The following is an 18,036-nucleotide window of genomic DNA, read 5'->3' as shown; positions in this document are numbered from 1 at the left end:
TGGAGTCAGCATGAGGCCTAGATATGACTTAAATCCCATTGACCCATTCTATACGCCGTGCCATTGGGCACAGCAGTAATGCAAGGAGACCTGGAATGTGTGGAGGCTCTTATGTGCCATGTAGTTCAGTCATACCACAGTACCTCTGTGGAAGTGCAGGGTAAAACATTAGCTGGGAGAGGGATTGGTGATTGGGTGGCTAGTGGGTCACTGAACTGCATGAATCTCATAAGATTCTGGAAATTGCTAAACTGTATCAAATCTCTGTTCTTTTTAGTCCAGTTTTCATTGCAGCTACTCCTATGGTCCTGAGAAAATCCCAGCTGTACAGTTCAGCAATTCTGGAGTTCTCTCAGCCAAAACTTCAGGTAGAAGCAAGAATATATTTCCCCATCATGGAGTTCTGGCTTTGGGCTGGACACCACATTTTCACTCCAAGCCCCAGAGAACACCATGGCTGCACAGCTGAGAAGAATAACATCTCTGGGAAGGGATGTCTGCAACACTGGCTTCTGCCATGTGTGGACATCAGTCATGTTGTAAACTGGGCTAGTGGAAATGCAGCTTTCATGGCTTTTATTCCCCAGGCTTTGGGTTAATTTTCAGCAGGGAGGTCCACTTCGACCACTCTGCAGTAGGGAATTCCAGTTCCATAATGCCCAGCAGTTCCCTAGAGGAGGCAGCTTGACAGATTCTGGCTGATAAGAGCTAGGTCATAGGATAGTGCTGCATGGTAGCAGCTGTCAGTTTATTTTTTTATAAGTTCTTCACTGGTGCAGCAAACCACAATGTAGCTAGGAAGGGGAGGGAACTAGAAGAGGATGTGTTTGCACCTGTTAATATTCAGATGCATTTGGTAAGTCCCAGCAATCATCATCCTGTGTAACAAGTTGTGTTCTGACAATTAAGGAGAGCATAAGGTTAAGATGATGGTCAGGTTACCATAAGGCAGCAATATTTCCTCTTACCGGGCACACCTGCCCCTTGGACCACAGCTGGAGTTGTGCCAGTGGATTCCAGAACCTGCCACTCCCCAGTGCCCAGCATTGCTGCTTGAAGCAGGGGCTCATTGATACTTTCTGAGTGTGGTGACCTGCATTGTGGGATTGCCTTGTCCACTGCAGTGCAGGGAAGCTTCAATGTCTGTTTTCCAAGTATACTATAAAGAAACCAGCAGCAAGATACAGGAATAGGAGCTAAAGTCCCTGTCTGATGCTTTGCAAGCAGTTAGGGATAACCAACCTTTGGAAGCATGTAGAAGGCCTTGGTGGGGTCATGAGCTGAAGTCTTCCTTGACTTGATTCATATTAGATGGCCTATTGGATTGAGCAATGATGTTTTGCTTGGCTCATTATTTTCCCTGCCAAAGGACCAGGACCTAAGCACCTATTACTAAAAAGTGCAGCCAAATGGATAGATTCCACCTTGTCACCCTGAGGTAAATCTGGAGTCACACTGCTGATTCCCAGGATGTGACTCTGAATTTGCATCAGTTTAACTGAAGTTACAATCTGATCTGAAGGCCCTTTTCTCCCTTGCCAGAGATGTTGTTCTTCTCAGCTATGCAGCCATGGCATTCTTTGGGGATTGGAGTGTAAGTGTGGTCTGCAGCCCAAAGCCAGAACTCAGTGATGGGGAAGTATATTTCTGCTTCTAACTGATAGTAACTTGGGCAGCAGCAACCATGAGATGATTCGGTTTAGGATCCCGAGGAAGGAAGGATGGCAAACAGCAGAGTAAGAACCCTGGACTTCAGTAAAGCAGACTTTGACTCGCTCAGGGAACTCATGGGCAGGATCCCCTGGGCAGCCAGTCTGGTGGTGGGAGGAGTCCAGGAGAGCTGGCTGTACTTCGAAGAAGCCTTACTGAGAATGCAGCAACAAACCATCCTGATGCGCAGTAAGACTAGCAAGTATGGCAGAAGACCAGCTTGGCTTAGTGGAGAACTCTTCAGTCAACAAAAGGAAGCTTAGAAGAAGTGGAAACTTGGACAAATAACTAGGGAAGAATATACGAGCACTGCTTGGGTATGCACGAAAGAAGTCAGGAAGGCTAAAGAGCAACTGGAGTTGCAGCTAGCAAGAGATGTGAAGGGTAACAAGAAAGGTTTCTACAAGTATGTCAGTAGCAAGAGGAGGATCAGGGAAAGCGCGAGTACCTTACTGAATGGGGGAGGCAACCTTGTGACAGAGGATGAGGAAGAGGCTGAAGTGCTCAATGCCTTTTTCACCTCTGTCTTCACAGGCAAGGTCAGCTCCCAAATTAGTGCACCGGGCAGCACAGTTTGGGGAGGAGGTGAGCAGTCTTCAGTGGTGAAACAACAGTTTAGGAATTACTTAGAAAAGCTATATGTGTACAGGTCCATAGGGCCCTATAGGATGCACCCAAGGGTGCTGAGGGAGTTGGCTGATGTGATTGCAGAGCCATTGGCAATCATCTTTGAAAACTCATGGTAATCAGAAGAGGCCCCTGATGATTGGAAAAGGGCAAACATAGTGCCCATATGTAAGACAGGGCAAAAGGAAGATCCAGGGAACTACAGACCAATCAGCCTCACCTCAGTGCCTGGAAAAATAATGGAGCAGATCCTCAAGGAATCCATTTGTAAGCACTTGGAGGAGAAAAGGGTGATTAGGAGCAGTCAGCATGGATTCACCTGGGGCAAGTGATGCCTGACCAACCTGATTGCCTTTTGTGATGGGATGACAGACTCTATGGATGCGGGCAGACTAGTGGATGTGGTGTATCTTTGTTCTAGCAAGGCTTTTGATATGGTCTCCCACAACTTTTTCACAGGCAAGCTAAGGAAGTGCAGGCTCGGTGAATGGACTGTAAGGTGGACAGAAAACTGGCTGAATCATCAAGCTCAGTAGTAATCAACAGCTCAATGTGTAGTTGGCAGCTGGTATCAAGTGGAGTGTCCCAGGAGTCAGTCGTGGGGCCAGTTTTGTTCAATGTGTGACAGGGTGGCTGGCAGTGACTTAGCCCAGGGGTTTTGAAGGGGTAAAAGATGATTGGAGGACTTGGGTTTCCCTTTCCTCACCAATCAGGCCCCAGACACTCACCCCCCATGTCCCCTGATTGGCCCCTTGGGTCACCTGGAGGGAGATAAAAGGGGCAGTGCAGCTGACTCAAGGGAGACCAGCGAAGGACCATGAGGAAAGAGCTTCAAAGAGCTGAGCCAGTGGGGCAGGAGCAGTGTGCCAGAAGAGCCTGGAGGAGCGGGATCTGCAGGCAGAAGTTGGACCCTCAGCAGCACGGCGTGTGGCTGGCAGGAGAGGCTCCCCGCTGGGCTCCAGGATTCCCTGGGAGAGGCTGTGGCCAGCAGGAGAGGCTCCCTCACTCCAGGAAGGATCTGAGCAGCGACCTGAGGGGTTTCCAGTTCTGCTTCCAGCTCCTCCGATCAGAGGCCAGACAGCTTGACATAAGGCCAGGGATCCTGGAAGGTCAAGACTCCTAGCAGCCTAAAGCAGTGTCAGCACTGGTGGCTGTGTAGCAGCATTTCTGCCTACCATGTGGGAGATATGAGTTCAAGTCCTAGCTGGGGTGAGTGAAGTAACAAGGGAAAGTTCTTGTTGCAGTGGAAAGGGACCATTGTGTTTTCCCTCTTTCTCCCCCTCCACATACCTAGGCCCTATATTCCTTGTCATGTGACATTTTGTATTTTCTAACTTTTATATTTCACCAACCAGTATTGTTTGTTCTGCTGTTTGTGTTTTATATTTTGATTAGCCCTATCTTTTGTCAACTGGATAAAAATGTCTAATATTGTAAGTGTCTAACTTTTGTTGAATCCTGCCCCCTTGGGACATTGCAGTGTCCCCTATACCCCCTAGTTTATACTGATTATGTTCCCAGTACTATTCTCTCATTAAAAGGTATATGGTTAAGTCCCCACTGATGGTCTGGCTCTGCTCTATAGGGGGAGGAGAGTCCCTACACCTCCCACAGTGCTTCTGCACCTGCTTTGATCCCTTCAATTGAAGAGGGGGTACCTCTTGGAGTACTGCCCAGGTTACATTTTGGGGGCTCGTCCAGGATCTCCACGTAGCAGGTGCTAGAATATTATTCAAGTGCTGTGTACCCCTGTAGAGAGAGAGAGAGAGAGCCTCCAGGAGACATGTACAATGCCGACCAGTTTGCCATACCCTCTGGGAGTGATGGGACTGTGCAGGGGGGAGCAGGGCAACCTGCTGATACTGAAGCTACCCCAGACTGGGTGAGGGTTTTCCAGCAGATTCTGCAGGAGGTGACCCATTCCTCCAGTGACCAGGTGGCCTATGAGAGACTCCAGAGTTTCTCAAGAACCCTTCCAGTCCCTGCAAGGGAAGAAGGATTCAATTCTTGGCTCTCCCATATTCTTTACTGGCTTGGCAAATACCTGATGAGGATAAGCAAGGCCGTCTGCTGGAGGTCCTGAGGGAGCCTGCCTTTGGGGTTGTGAGGACTGCCAAACTCCAGAACCCTGCTATCACCACCCAGCAATGTGTGTAGGTCCTTCAGGATGCTTTTGGCCAACACAGGGAGTTGGGGGGGGCGTACTATGAATTGCTGGGAACTTTCCAGTGCAAGAGCAAGACTCTTTCAGCATACATCCTCAGCTTAGACCCAGTGTTACAATGCCTGGTGACCCAAGGAGCACTTAGTGTCACCTACACCAATCAGATACAGCTCTGCCAAATTCATAGTGGGGCATGGTATAGCTCAGACTTACTCCGAAACCTCAACTTAGTGGGGAGCCGGAGCAGCCCACCTGACTTCAGTCACCTCCTCCGACAGATTTGTGAAGAGGAAGAGATATCCAGACTCAGAGAGACTATGTGGGTCCCAGAGGATGTTTCCCCCTGGAGGGGACCCATGGGTCAGGTGCTAATGGTGGCTCCCCATGAGGACACCTTGTTGTGAGTGGAGGAGGAGTCTGTGGCTCCAGCACTAGCAGCTGCCATGTCCAGAAACCCACCCGCCCAGGGGTCAGCCATTGCCCCGTCATTGTGCCTCAGCAGGACCTCGGCCCCGTACCCACTCTAGGGCCCCAGGGTTCTGCTATAGATGTGGGGAGCCGGGGCACATTGCTCGGGAGGGCACCCAGCCTGAGAACCCTGAATTAGTATTTGAAAGGTTAAAAGGGCAGCGGGAAATGGGGAAGGGGCAGAGCAATGGAGTTGGCTCCGCTCCGGACCCAGACAGACTCCCGCACACTACCCTCAGTAAATTCACTGCCAAACGGGCTAGTGGGACCCCATACGGAGGTCCCCATGACTGTGAATGGTCGCCCATGCTGGGCCATTCTAGACAGTGGGTCCCAGGTTACCATCCTATTTGAATCCTTCTATGAGGAACATCTGAGACACCTGCCTTTGCTTCCCCTTACGGGGCTGGGACTTTGTGGCTTAAGCCAGGAACAGTATCCTTACAGGGGTTATGTGACTGTGAGGCTAAAATTCCCTGCTGAAATAGCTGGGGTGGAGGAAGAAGTGTCAACCATCACTCCAGTATGCCCTGATCTGGGGTGGATGAAAGGGGCCAGTCTCATTGTAGGGACCAACTCCAGCCTTTTCCAGGTTCTTGCTCGCAACTGTAAACAACAGGCTGGCCCAGATTACCAACAGTGGTTAATGATGCATGCCTTGTGCTCAGAGGCATATGACTGATGGGAGCATAGAGAGATGTGGGGTCACCCTGAGGTTGTGGGGACCCTGTACTTCTCTGGAGCAAAGCCCCAGCGAGTCCCTGCACAGGGCCAATGGGCTTTGCCTACTGTATGTAATTGGATTGAGAGGGATGAAAAGAATAAGCTGCTGGTGGTGGAGACCCCCACTGGGAGAGAGAGACCCGGTGTGCTGAGGATCCCTAATGGCGTGATCGAGACAAAAGGGCTCAACCAAGACCTGGGTACCGTGATAGTGGTTAACCCAACCTTGAAAGATATTGTGGTCCACCTGGGACAGAAGGTGGCCTTGATAAAGGAAGCTGAAGTGGTGAATCCTGAGCAGCAGGGAAACCCCCCTCCAATTGACCCTTCGGTTCTTTTTCAGGAATTCCCCAGTGCCCGAAGCCTGTAAAGCTCAGATCAGGAACACACTCAGGGCTCGAGCCCGTGTTTTCCCCCTGCATGACTGGGATGTAAGGGAGACTAAGGGGGTGGAGCATCACATTCATCTGAGCAACCCACGAGCCTTTTGTGAAAGGTCTCAGCCCATTCCCCTCACTGAGATGGGGGAAGTAAGACATCATGTGCGGGAGCTCATGGACCACGGCATCATCATGGAATCTAAGAGCCCTTATGCCTCTCCCATTGTGATTGTGCGGAAGAAGAAGAGCCAACTCCATATGTATATTGATTACTGGACTTTGAACACCTGGACCATCACTGATCAATACACTGTTCCACGGGTGCAGGAGGCTTTGGACTGTTTAGTAGGGAGCAAATGGTTTTGGTACTAGACCTGTGCAATGGCCACTACCTCTGTGGGAAGAGGACAAAGCGAAGACTGCTTATATTTGCCCCTTGGGATTCTATCAGTTTGAGCGAATGCCCCGAGGGATATTCGGGGCTCCTGCCACCTTCCAGCAACTAATGGAGAAGGTGGTTGAGGATATGCATATGACCTAAGTACTGGTTTATTTAGATGGTATTATTGTTTTGGGAAAGACCCTGGAGGAACATGAAGAAGTGCTACTCCAGGTACTCGATCAGCTGGAGATCACTGGACTTAAGTTGGCCATTGATACATGTATCTGTGAAGTACGTAAGACATATTGTATCACAGGAAGGGGTCAGCACTGATCCAGAGAAAGTAAGTGCTGTGACCACCTGGCCTCGACCCAAGAACTTTAGGGAATTGAAAAGGTTCCTGGGATTTGTGGGTTTCTATCGGCGACTCATTAAAGACTATGCTACAATACCTGGACCTTTAAATGCCCTGACTCGAGGACACCAGGTGGGAAGGTCACCCTGCAAGAAGGGGCAAAACAATGGCTTAAACGGGCTTCCTGTGACACGATGCCCCACAGAGCCTTTTGGTCCCTGGTGGGACTCACGGTGTGAAGATGCCTTCCAGGAGGTGATCCGGTGGCTGACTCAGGCACCTGTGCTGGCATATGCTGACCCCAACCACCCTTTTATTTTGCACACGGATGCTAGCCTGTCAGGACTGGGGGCTGTACTGAACCAGGAACATGATGGACACCGGCAACCAGTGGCTTTTGCCAGCAGGGGATTGTCACCCAGCGAGACACGCTACCTGGTACATAAGCTTGAATTCCTGGCCCTCAAGTGGGCCGTCACTGAGAAATTCCGGGACTATCTGTATGGAAACACCTTCCAGGTGTGGACAGACAATAATCCCCTTACCTATGTGCTCACCAGTTGGATGCGACCGGCCAATGATGGATCGTGGCACTAGCAATTTGCTTATTGGATAAAGCCCAGCTTGGGCAGTAACTTATTATAACAATTTCTAACACCTTTTAACCCCCATAGGATAACAGCTATAAAGCAATATTATAAATGGCTACATAAAAAATTAGCATAATTAGAATATAAAAGAACACACACGTCATAGTAACCCTGGGGAAGGACGGAACAGAAGGGTCATTGCTGTCCCGTACCCCACAGATCTCTCTTACTCCCTGTGAGAGCGAGGACCAGATCCTAACTGAGGAGCTTCCACTGGTTCTCCTTCGGGCAGCCCAGTTCAGAGACGTCTGACTTCGCTGATTCAACTTGCCGTGCATCTTCTAACCGAGGGACTATCGATAAGTTACTAACCAAGTGGGAACTCTTGATTAATTTCTTTATCCGTTTTATCGTCACTGTCAATTTTAATCTGTATTGTTATGTTGTCTGTTTATTAGCTTAACTTTTTTATTAACTATTATATATGCAAACTATATCTTTTGTTGTCATAAGTAAAATTAATTTCTTTTTGTAAGTGAAACTTGTCATTTCTTTCCTTTCCAACATCACCTCCTCGATCCCGAACCAAAAAGCCCAGTGGTTAATAAAGTTGCAGTGCTCATTCAGTCTGCAACTAAATTGATATCCTCACAGTGCCCAGCTAGTCTGTGACAGACTGGCCAACGTTGGATCGTGGCACTAGCCAACTACACCTTCAGCCTGCACTATCAAGCAGGACGAAAGAACATGGATGCTGATGCCCTGTCTCGACAACTCCCCAACAACCCCAGGAGTGTTTGGAGCCCCAAGACAGTGAAGACCATTTGTGACCTGCAGCTACAAGACCCTGTGGGGACAAGGGAAAGTACTGTTTGCATGGCTGAGGTGTTAGGGTTGCCCCCTAAGGGGATCCCACAGGCCTGGGTTCAGTACACCATGCTGACTCCCTCCTCGTTGCCCCAGATCACAGCCATGGAAAGGTGGACAGAGCAAGAACGGGACCCAGATGTGCAAGAAGTGCTATTTGCCCGGAGATCAGGGAATACCTGCCCTGCGACCCTTAATAATGCTACCCCAGCAGCCCACCTCCTGTTGAGGGAGTGGGAAAGGCTTTGCTCGTTTGATGGAGTGCTACATCGGGAGGTGCAGGACCCAGAAGGATGGAAATATTGGCAGCTAGTCCTCCCTCAGAAGTATAAGGCCCTTGCATTACAGGCTTTGCATGATGACTTTGGGCACATGGGGGTGGAGCGCACCCTGGCGCTAGCCCGTGAGCAGTTCTTTTGGCCCAAAATGGCTGAAGACGTAAGGACTAAATGCTCAAACTGTGATCAGTGTGTGAGGAGGAAGACCCTGCCCGCTTGAACTGCCTATCTACACACCATCCAGAGCTCAAAACCCATGGAGCTTGTGTGCATGGATTTCCTAGCCTTAGAAGGGGAGGGGCATGGAAAAAGGAATGTGCCGGCTGTGGCAGACCACTTCACCCGATATGCCCAGGCCTTCCCTACGCGAGATCAAACAGCAAGAACGGTTGCCAAAATTCTGTGGGGAAAGTACTTCTGGGGTGACTTAGTGTGAGTGAAGTAACAAGGGGAAGTTCTTGTTGCAGTGGAAAGGGGCCATTGTGTTTTCCCTCTTTCTCCCCCTCCAGGTACCTAGGCCCTATATTTCTTGTCATTTGACATTTTATATTTTGTGCCTTTTATATTTCACCAACCAGTACTGTTTGCTGTACTGTTTGTGTTTTATATTTTGGTTAACCCTGTCTTTTGTCAACTGGATGAATATATCTAAGATTGTAAGTGTCTAACCTTTGTTGAATCCTGCCCCCTCAGGGCATTGCAGTGTCCCCTATACCCCCTGGTTTATACTGGTTATGTTCCCAGTATTGTTCTCTCATTAAAAGTTATATGGTTAAGTCCCCATTGATGGTCTGGCTCTGCTCTATAGGGGGAGGAGAGTCCCTACACCTCCCACAGCATTTGTGTACCTGCTTTGATCCCTTCAATTGCAGAGGGGGGGTACCTCTTGGAGTACCACCCAGGTTACAAATCTCTTCATCAGAAACCTGGAAGATGGCATAGAGAGCACCCTCAGCAAGTTTCCAGATGACACCAAGCTGGGGAGAGTAGTAGATACACTAGAGGTTATGGCTAGGATTCAGAGTGACCTGGACAAATTGGAGGACTGGACAAAAAGGAATCTCGTTCAGTTCAATAAGGAGAAGTGCAGAGTCCTGCACTTAGGACAGAACTATCCCATGCACCAGTACAGGCCAGGGACTGACTGGCTGGGTAGCAGCTCTGCAGGAAAGGACCTGGAGGTTACAGTGGACAATAATCTGAATATGAGCCAGGAGTGTGCCCTTGCTGCCAAGAAGGCTAATGGCATACTGGGCTGCATTGGTAGGTGTGTTGCCAGTAGGTCCAGGGAAGTGATTATTTCCCTCTATTCAGCACTGGTGAGGCCACATCTAGAGTACTGTGTTCAGCTTTGGGCCCCCATTACAGAAAGGATGTGGGGAAATTGGAGAGAGTCCGGTGGAGGGTGACAAAAATGGTGAGGGAGCTGGGGAACATGACTTATGAGAAGAGGTTGAGGGAAGTGCGCTTATTTAGTCCTTTGAGGTTTTTAAGACCTGGCTAGACAAAGCCTTGGCTGGGATGATTGATGACTCTGAAACTCATTCTAAGCTCAGGCCTACTCACAAAAGTTAAAATACAGAATAATAATGCTAACTGCATATTGGAAGAGGATGCGAGTTCATGGCTAAGCCATCTGAGAAGGAACAATGAAGTATCTCTTCCAGCTTATCTTGCTATATTGAGGAAGATTTCAGGCAGACTCTTAGTTGCCTGGTGTGTAACCATATGAAATGTCTATCCTTGATTAATTAGTATGGTAAATATTTTTTTTGCAACTAACCTAGACAGGTTACAAGGGTGGGCGGACGAGAATAGGATGGGTTTCAACACAGACAAGTGCAAGGTGCTGCACCTGGGGAGGAACGGACGGCACCATACCTACAGGTTGGGGAACTCCCCTCTTGTCAGCACGGAGGCGGAAAGGGATCTGGGGGTCATCACTGACTCCAAGATGAACATGGGCCGGCAGTGTGGAGAGGCAGTTAGGAAGGCCAACCGCACCTTGGCATGCATCCACAGATGCATCTCGAGCAGGTCCAAGGAGGTGATCCTCCCCCTCTATGCGGCACTGGTCAGGCCACAGCTGGAGTACTGTGTCCAGTTCTGGGCGCCACACTTCAAGAGGGATGTGGACAACATGGAGAGGGTCCAGAGGAGGCCACTCGAATGATCAAGGGACAACAGGGCAGGCCCTACGAGGAGGCTATGGGACCTGAACCTGTTCAGCCTCCAGAAGAGAAGGCTGAGGGGGGATCTTGTGGCCTGTTATAAACTAGTCAGGGGGGATCAGCAGGCATCGGGGGAGTCCCTGTTCCCCCGAGCACCGCCAAGAGTGACCAGGAATAACGGTCACAAGCTGGCAGAGGGTAGGTTTAGGTTAGATATCAGGAGGCGCTACTTCACGGTCAGGGCGGCTAGGGTCTGGAACCAACTTCCAAGGGATTTGGTGCTGGCTCCTACCCTGGGGGTTTTTAAGAGGAGGTTAGATGAACACCTTGCTGGGGTCGTTTGACCCCAGTACTCTTTCCTGCCATGGCAGGGGGTCGGACTAGATGATCTGCTCAGGTCCCTTCCGACCCTAGAAACTATGAAACTATGAAACTCATGTTTATTTTCAGGAAGAGACACTCTCCATATGTGATAGATGTCTCCTCCTGATTTACTGTTTTCCCTGGCTGTTAATCAGTTTCTTGATATGTTTCAAACTGGATAACCTCTTGTTACCAAAGAAGGTAACTCGTTCAAATTAAAATTTTCTGATAACCAGTAATGAGCAGGTTTTTCCTGTCAATTACTGCTTGGGACTCTCTCTTGATTTACACAACTAAAAGAATACTTTGGAGATGCTAAACTAAAGGTATAAAAAGGCAGTAAAACAGCAAACAGCACTTGCACTTCAAGAGTGAGAAATCTCTCTGACACCAGTTGCTGATGCGCCTGACTTACTCTAGAAGTTGAAGAGAAACAGACCACCTCTCCGTCGCCAGTTTGGTGAGAAATCATCACCTTACAGCTAATTACTGGACTTTGATTGGGTTTGGGTTCACTTGACTTGATTTGAAATACTTGTAGTAAATAATGCCTTTTTATCGCTCATCGAACGAGGTGCTGTGTCAATCCCTGGGCTAGTCCAGAATCCTAGGTTTTTATTTGCTAACAATGATCTCATTGGGGATGAGGTCCCTTCCAACCCTCATTTTCTATGATACTTTTTTTGCCAGAGCCCGAAAGTCTGGGGCCTACTTCTAGCCACATGGGTACAGGGGAGTTAGGGGCACAGCCTCTGAATCAAAACTTCCTAGACCCTCAATGCTGGAGGCTGCAAGTGGATGGGGAACAGTGGGGAAAAAAGCCCTATTCATACCCTGTTCATCATCTCTTTCAGCATCCACATTCAGCTGCTGTGGCACAGGAGACTGGTCAAGATAGAACTAGGGTCTGACCCAGGAAATGGCAGTTCTTATGTAGGCATGACATGCCATGCAGAGGGTTGTATAGTAGGAGCCTAATTCCAATTTCATGTGCACTGGTAAATTCAGAGTAAGGCTACTGAAGTCTTTAGCTAGTGTAAATATGACCATGTTTATAAAATGCTCCCCTACAACATCTGCCTGCATGCTTACATGAACACCTTATGTAGTCAGTCACTTATTTTCATTGCATTTAATCCAACCCCCATGGTTACTGAGGTAAATCCATCCACGTACCTTCAGCTGAAATAGAAACCCCCTCCCCCCCCATCCCCGCAGCCTGCATGCTCCAGTGCGTACGAGTTACACATTTGCATATGTTCCATTACAGAACAGTTTACAACTTTCTTTTTCTCTCATTTTTTTAAAACATCAGGAACAACATCTCTAATCATGCAGGAGGCAGAATGCTAAGTTAAAAAGGCCAAAGAGTTAAGAAATAGAGAGGGGTGAATGCAAAACAAGGGAGAGGCACTTTAGTTCTATGTGAAGTCAGTGAAGCTATGCAAAATGTTTGCTGGGGATTTGGTTCATTGAGTCCAACAGAGTTACAGTGATTTACATCAGCTTAGGGGTGTGGCTCTACTTCAGATAAAATATTGTCCCTTGGACGAGCAGTTGTCAAGTTGGCACGGATATCCTGATGCCAGATTGGTACTCGTGAGGGTAGTACTTGAGCCCTAGATACCAGAATGCCACTGCCCATCAATTTTAGCTACAAAAATCTCAAGTCTAAAGGGGGGAAAAGATCAATTGTCTCCTTGGCTCAACACTTCTAGCTAGAGGGAGGGAAAGTGGGGAAACAGTTCCTGCCCTCAGAAGCTTCCCTTCCAAATGGAGAGGGTGGAGGAAGTTAGAGTTATCCCCATTTTTGTAGATGAGGAAAATGAAGCCAGAGTAAATGATTTTTTTCCCGTAGTCCTGTAAGGAGATGATAACAAAGCTAGGAAATGAATCAGATCATCTCCATCTTGGGCACCGCACCACTGGCAAAGTGAGAAATGCAGGCCCATTGAACTCCTTGACAACAGTCGGCACTGTGACTCCCCAGGTTAAGAAACCCTTGCCTTACAGAAACAAGAATTCTTTCCAGCTGTAGAGGAAAAATAAGGCACAGGCTCACAGGACTGGCTTTGATTCTGGAGTAGCATCATATGGAAGGAAACGGAATTACCACCAAGATGAGTTTACACCATAAAAGCAATGGTGTCTCTATGAACGTTGGGGAAAATAGATTTTAACAGTCTGAATTAAAATCAGATCACAAGCCAACAGTTACATCCATCTCACTAGAGTCTGAGACCAAAATCTTAACTGCAAAAACGTTTTCCCTCAGACCAGTTTCTCCCTTACCTCTTCTCTTGCTTGGCTGGTGCACTGTATGGGCCTCCCAAACAGAATTTTCTCACTTGCTGTTGAAACCCTGTTTCTCCAAAGCTGGAGATATCTCTGTTTCTTTTCTTGGCACCAGCTCATTTTATAGCTTCAGGATCTGTTGTCACTTTTTAGAAGCAAAGCATAGGGCTTATGGGACATAATTCTGAAAAGCAGACTGTACTTCCCACTCTCCAAGTGGCCTGACTCTGCATAATTTCTATTTAGAGCAAGATCCTTTATAACTGCAGTCCTTCTATTTCTGGGTTTTGAGTTCCCTAAATGCCTACTTGCCTCTTGCCTTTTATAAGATTTACTTAAAATCAGCACATTGCATCAGGTGGGACTGCGTGCTATTCCCGATGCACTTGATGGTATGTAGACACTCTAATGAACATAAAGTTTCATAGTCTGAATAATGAACATCAAAGAAATGACTGAAGCTGCTGGGAATAGGTTGTTGATGAGGAGGACAAAGTACACAATAAGGCAAGTGAATAAATATGATGAGAATTATTGTAATGTTGCTGAGAAAGAAGTCACTGAATAGAAATGGATTTTGAATCTTTAAAACCCAGGAATGTAGACACCTGAAAGCCAGAGATCTGTGATCTCGGACATAAAGATGCAATAGTAGCTGCTGGAGGCCCCATCGGCATTTGGGGCCCTGCTGTGCTCGGTACTGGCAGCGGGGGGGAGAGAGAGAGAGAGAGAGAATGAGAAATAGCCCCTGCCACCAGGAGCTTACATTGCAAGGTACAGGATGGTCAAAGGCAAAATGATCCCCATTTTGCAGCTGAGAAAATTGAGGCCCAGGGAAAGAAACTGGTTTTCCCATAGGCATACAAAGAGGTGGTAACAGAGCTGGGAACTGAATCCAGATCCCCTCTGTCCCAGCCCTGTGCCTTACAAATAAGCATTTTTCCTCCTACCAGAACTGGTGGGTGAAATTTGTAAAAGGACACTTTAGTCAGAAGGGCCTAATTTCAGTCTCTCCCCCACTAGTAGAGAATGACTCCACTGAAATCAGGTCAATCTCTGCATTTACAGTGGTGCAATCTGAGGTCAGAATCCAGCCATGTGCCAGGAGGGATAAGCAGCAGCCACTGAGGTCTACCAGCCTGAGCAACTGTATCCCACCCAGGGAAGAGTACGGACCACAAGTAATGCTAGATCCTACAGACCAGATCACAGGAAATGCTTTTGTTCTGGGGCACAGCATGTTGGGGAAATGGACTAAAAGAAGAAAATACTGATCTGCTTTTCAGAATTATGTCCCGTAAGCCCTATGCTTTGCAGTAGACCCAAGTATTAACAAAATGAAGCGCCCAGGACTTGTCACATCTTCATCTTGTCCACTATATGATTGTTTTCCTCCCCTCTATGAATTTAAGGACTCGGCTAACATTTCTGTTCACAGATCCAGTAATGTGCCACTGAGCAGACTACATCATTCCACTTTCCCTGGGACATCATGGTGCCACAGTCTTCACCCTCGTGTCCAATATTGTTGGGTTCCCCAGTGTTCCAGAACCTGAGAAAGAGACAAGACCTTGGAGTCAGCCATAACTCTGAAATTTAAAAAAGCGGGGAGGATGCCAGTGACATTGAGTTGAAGGGCTGGATACCAGCTACTTCACGTAGATTCACATAGGTGCCTTTAAATATATATTAATTTATGCATATAATCTCCCTAGTGTGGACACAGCTTCCCATATAGTGATGTGATCCGGGCCCCCTCCTAAAGGAGAGGCATTTACATCATAGATACTAGCAGGCACTGTCCAGCCTGCTAATCTTGGCACAACAGATCGGCAAGGATATGGAGTGATCTGTCCACTTGTTTCTAAAGCTGGTCCCTGCGGGCAAGAGTGGGTATATTGCTGCTAACAATTAGATAGGGAGATGTTGGCCTAGTCATTTCCCAGGCTGTATCTGTTCTGATGATGGAGGATATGTGTTTCCAGTTTATTGTATTGATGGAGACACAGAGGGACAAATTGCTCCAAGCTCTGTCAGAGCCCATTGGAAGAGCTAGAAATAAGACCCAAGAACTGATTTCTAACCATTATGGACCAAGTCCTTCCCATCATGGGAATCTACTCCTAGTGTCCTGCTCTCATCAGTAGACCCATCTCTCATTACAGAGCTGGGGTTAGAATCCCATAGTCCTGTTCCGGGACGTACTGGAGCATGTTGTAGAGCTGATTAGGAAAATTCTGACCATAACTTTCTGTAGGATTTGTTGAAATCTAACTCCACTGAATATTCCACTTTCAAAAAATGCCACTGAGTAGGACACACCAGAGATCTCATTGTCCATAGCCAGAGGATGCAAGGCTTCCAGCGTTCACAGTATTGCCATCCCAGAGACCCAGTTGCTTTGGAGCTGCAGTTCCATGTTGTTATTAAAAAAATTCAGTTTCCCTTACCAGTCAGAATGAAATCATATTGCAAAAACCCAAAATTGTCTATGTAATAGAAATGTATCTAGTTCTTCCTTTCACTAAATTTTGCCTTTCTACCCAGGACTCTTAACTTTACCTGATAGTGAACACATCATTTAAAGCAGCTTTCAGCATCCTAGGAACAGCCTGCAACTAATCCTGCTCTAAGTTAGCCTTGTGCATATTGTTTTGGTGACAAAACAAGACTCAGAATTTGCATGGTCCAGCGGCCAGAGGGAGACAGACTTACTCTAATGTAAATACTCTGTCTCTCAATGTCTTTCAACAGGAGGAAAAAGTAAGAATCACCTAATTCTGTGGAACTGCTTACTGTCCACAGAAAGTGAATGAGAATAGACTTACTGGACAGAGAGGGAGGTGCCATCCAACCACCGCCAGTCTCCTTCCCTCTCTACGTCAGTTAGGCCCAGCCAATAAGCACGGGAGTCAAGAACGTAGTTGGACAGAAACCTCTACAGGGAGAAAACCAGTTAGGAAGATAATCAAGACGCACAAAACAGATGGGCAGGAAGTGTAACTTGTGTTTGTGGCCAATAGTATGAGAGTCCAAGCCTTCCTAGTTAGGGTTGTTGAGATTGTATATCCCATGATGCTCCTTGGCTAGTGACACCTGTGATGCACTACTTCCTTCCTCCAAGAGATAAGACTGTTATACATCATGGGAGGTATAACTTGATCAGCCCGACTTGGAGAGAGGAGGGACACACTGTGTCCAGCTACAGTTCCCACAATGCACTGAAGCAGCTTTTTAAAAAATATTTAGTATTTGGATATTGCTGAAGAATCTAAGCTTCCCTCAGGGAAAAACCCATTTCAGACCAGATCTATTTTAAATACCTAATCCCACCTCTTCACTGCAAAGATCTCCATCTGAAAAGAAAGCAAACTCTGTATTATAAGTGGATGTGACTGCCTTTTGTGATGCGTGTGCAGGTATGGTGCCTAGAACAGGGGGCGGCAATTATTGGGCCTGCGGGCCACATAGCCAGTTTTGGGGAGCTGTCGTGGGCTGGTCAGCACCCCTTCCCCTGCAACAGTGTGAAGCCTGTGCACCCTGCAGCTCTTCACCACCACCAGCACCCAGCAGCAGCTGAGTACATGTCCCCGGCCCCGGCCTGCCCTGCACATGCTCTGGACTCGCCCTAGCCAGAGTGGACCAGCTCAGGACCAGCCAGGACCCACGTGCACAGTCCTGACCCCTGCCTGCCATGTGCCTGCTCCAGACCAGCCTGCCCACGATGAGCAACAGCAGCAGCAGCTGAGCAGAAGCTGCTGCTGGGCACAGGGGAAAAACAGCCACTTCCCCCCTTGCCGCTGCTGGGCCCTTCTTGCTGCAGCCACCTGGAGCCTGCACTCAGGCTGCCCTGTGGCTCCTCTTCACTGCCACCGCTGCCACACTGGGTGGCTCAGAAGTGGCATTAGTGGCGGTGGTGATGGCAGTGGAGAAGAGCCACAGGACAGCCTGGGTGCAGGCTCTGGGCAGCTGAAGCAAGAAGGGCCTAGCAGTGGTGAGGGGGAAGTGGTCGCTTTTCCCCCACTCCCAGCAGCAGCTTCTGTCTGGCCGCTGCTGCCACCACTGCCACCGCTGCTTATCATAAATGGCTGGGTCTGGATTCGGCGCGGGGTGGTCTGAGGCCAAGGCTGTGTACGCAGGTCCCAGCTGGTCTGGAGCTGGTCCACTCTGGCCAGGGTGGGTCTGGAGTGGGCACAGGGCAGACCGGACCAGGTCCAGGGGTCCTTGCATGGATCCCTGCCAGTCTCCATGGGGCCAGGGCCAGCAGTGGTGGCAGCTGGGAGGAGCCACTGCTGCCTGGGCTGCCTAGAAATGGAGTCCAGTTGGCTGTGGAGCTGCCTCAGCCGTGCTGCATGCCTGGGGGTGGTGAGATGCACCACGGGCTGGACAGCTCCTGGGTCAGGTAGGACCAAGGGACTCGCTGCAGGCCGCACAAGTCCCTGCATGGGCCAGATTTGGCCCATGGGCCGTATTTTGCCCACCCCTGGCCTAGAACAATAGGGTCTTGATTGAGGCTTACAGGTGCTACAACTTATGGAGAACAGTAGTTCCTAGTAATCGACTGGATACCGCATTGCTATTCTCTGACAATTTTAGATTATTTTCAGTTCTCCTGCAGTGATCTAGTTTCAGCTCTAGGGGGCCTTTAAATCCCTTGAAAGGA

At 48.5% G+C, this 18,036-nt stretch overlaps 1 protein-coding gene across 2 annotated transcripts in view; it reads right to left on the bottom strand.

Moving 5' to 3' along the window:
• Positions 1–12,110: 12,110 nt before the first annotated feature.
• Positions 12,111–18,036, bottom strand: part of LOC149858668 (CD209 antigen-like protein D) — a 29,426-nt gene continuing 23,500 nt past the window's right edge. For both annotated transcript variants that reach the window (XM_090061048.1, XM_090061049.1), the window contains 2 exons: positions 16,202–16,311; positions 12,111–14,925 (listed from right to left, as the gene is read on the bottom strand). In XM_090061048.1, the coding sequence (XP_089917174.1) occupies positions 14,793–14,925; positions 16,202–16,311 (243 nt within the window). In that variant the 3' untranslated portion in view covers positions 12,111–14,792. The remainder of the gene's footprint in view (positions 14,926–16,201; positions 16,312–18,036) is intronic.

The sequence above is a fragment of the Crocodylus siamensis genome, chromosome 8 (assembly GCF_052110815.1).
Source record: "Crocodylus siamensis isolate JL-2025a chromosome 8, ASM5211081v1, whole genome shotgun sequence".
Taxonomy (NCBI): domain Eukaryota; kingdom Metazoa; phylum Chordata; order Crocodylia; family Crocodylidae; genus Crocodylus; species Crocodylus siamensis.
The sequence above is the reverse complement of the archived record's forward strand: the minus strand, read 5'-3'. Positions and strand labels throughout refer to the sequence as shown.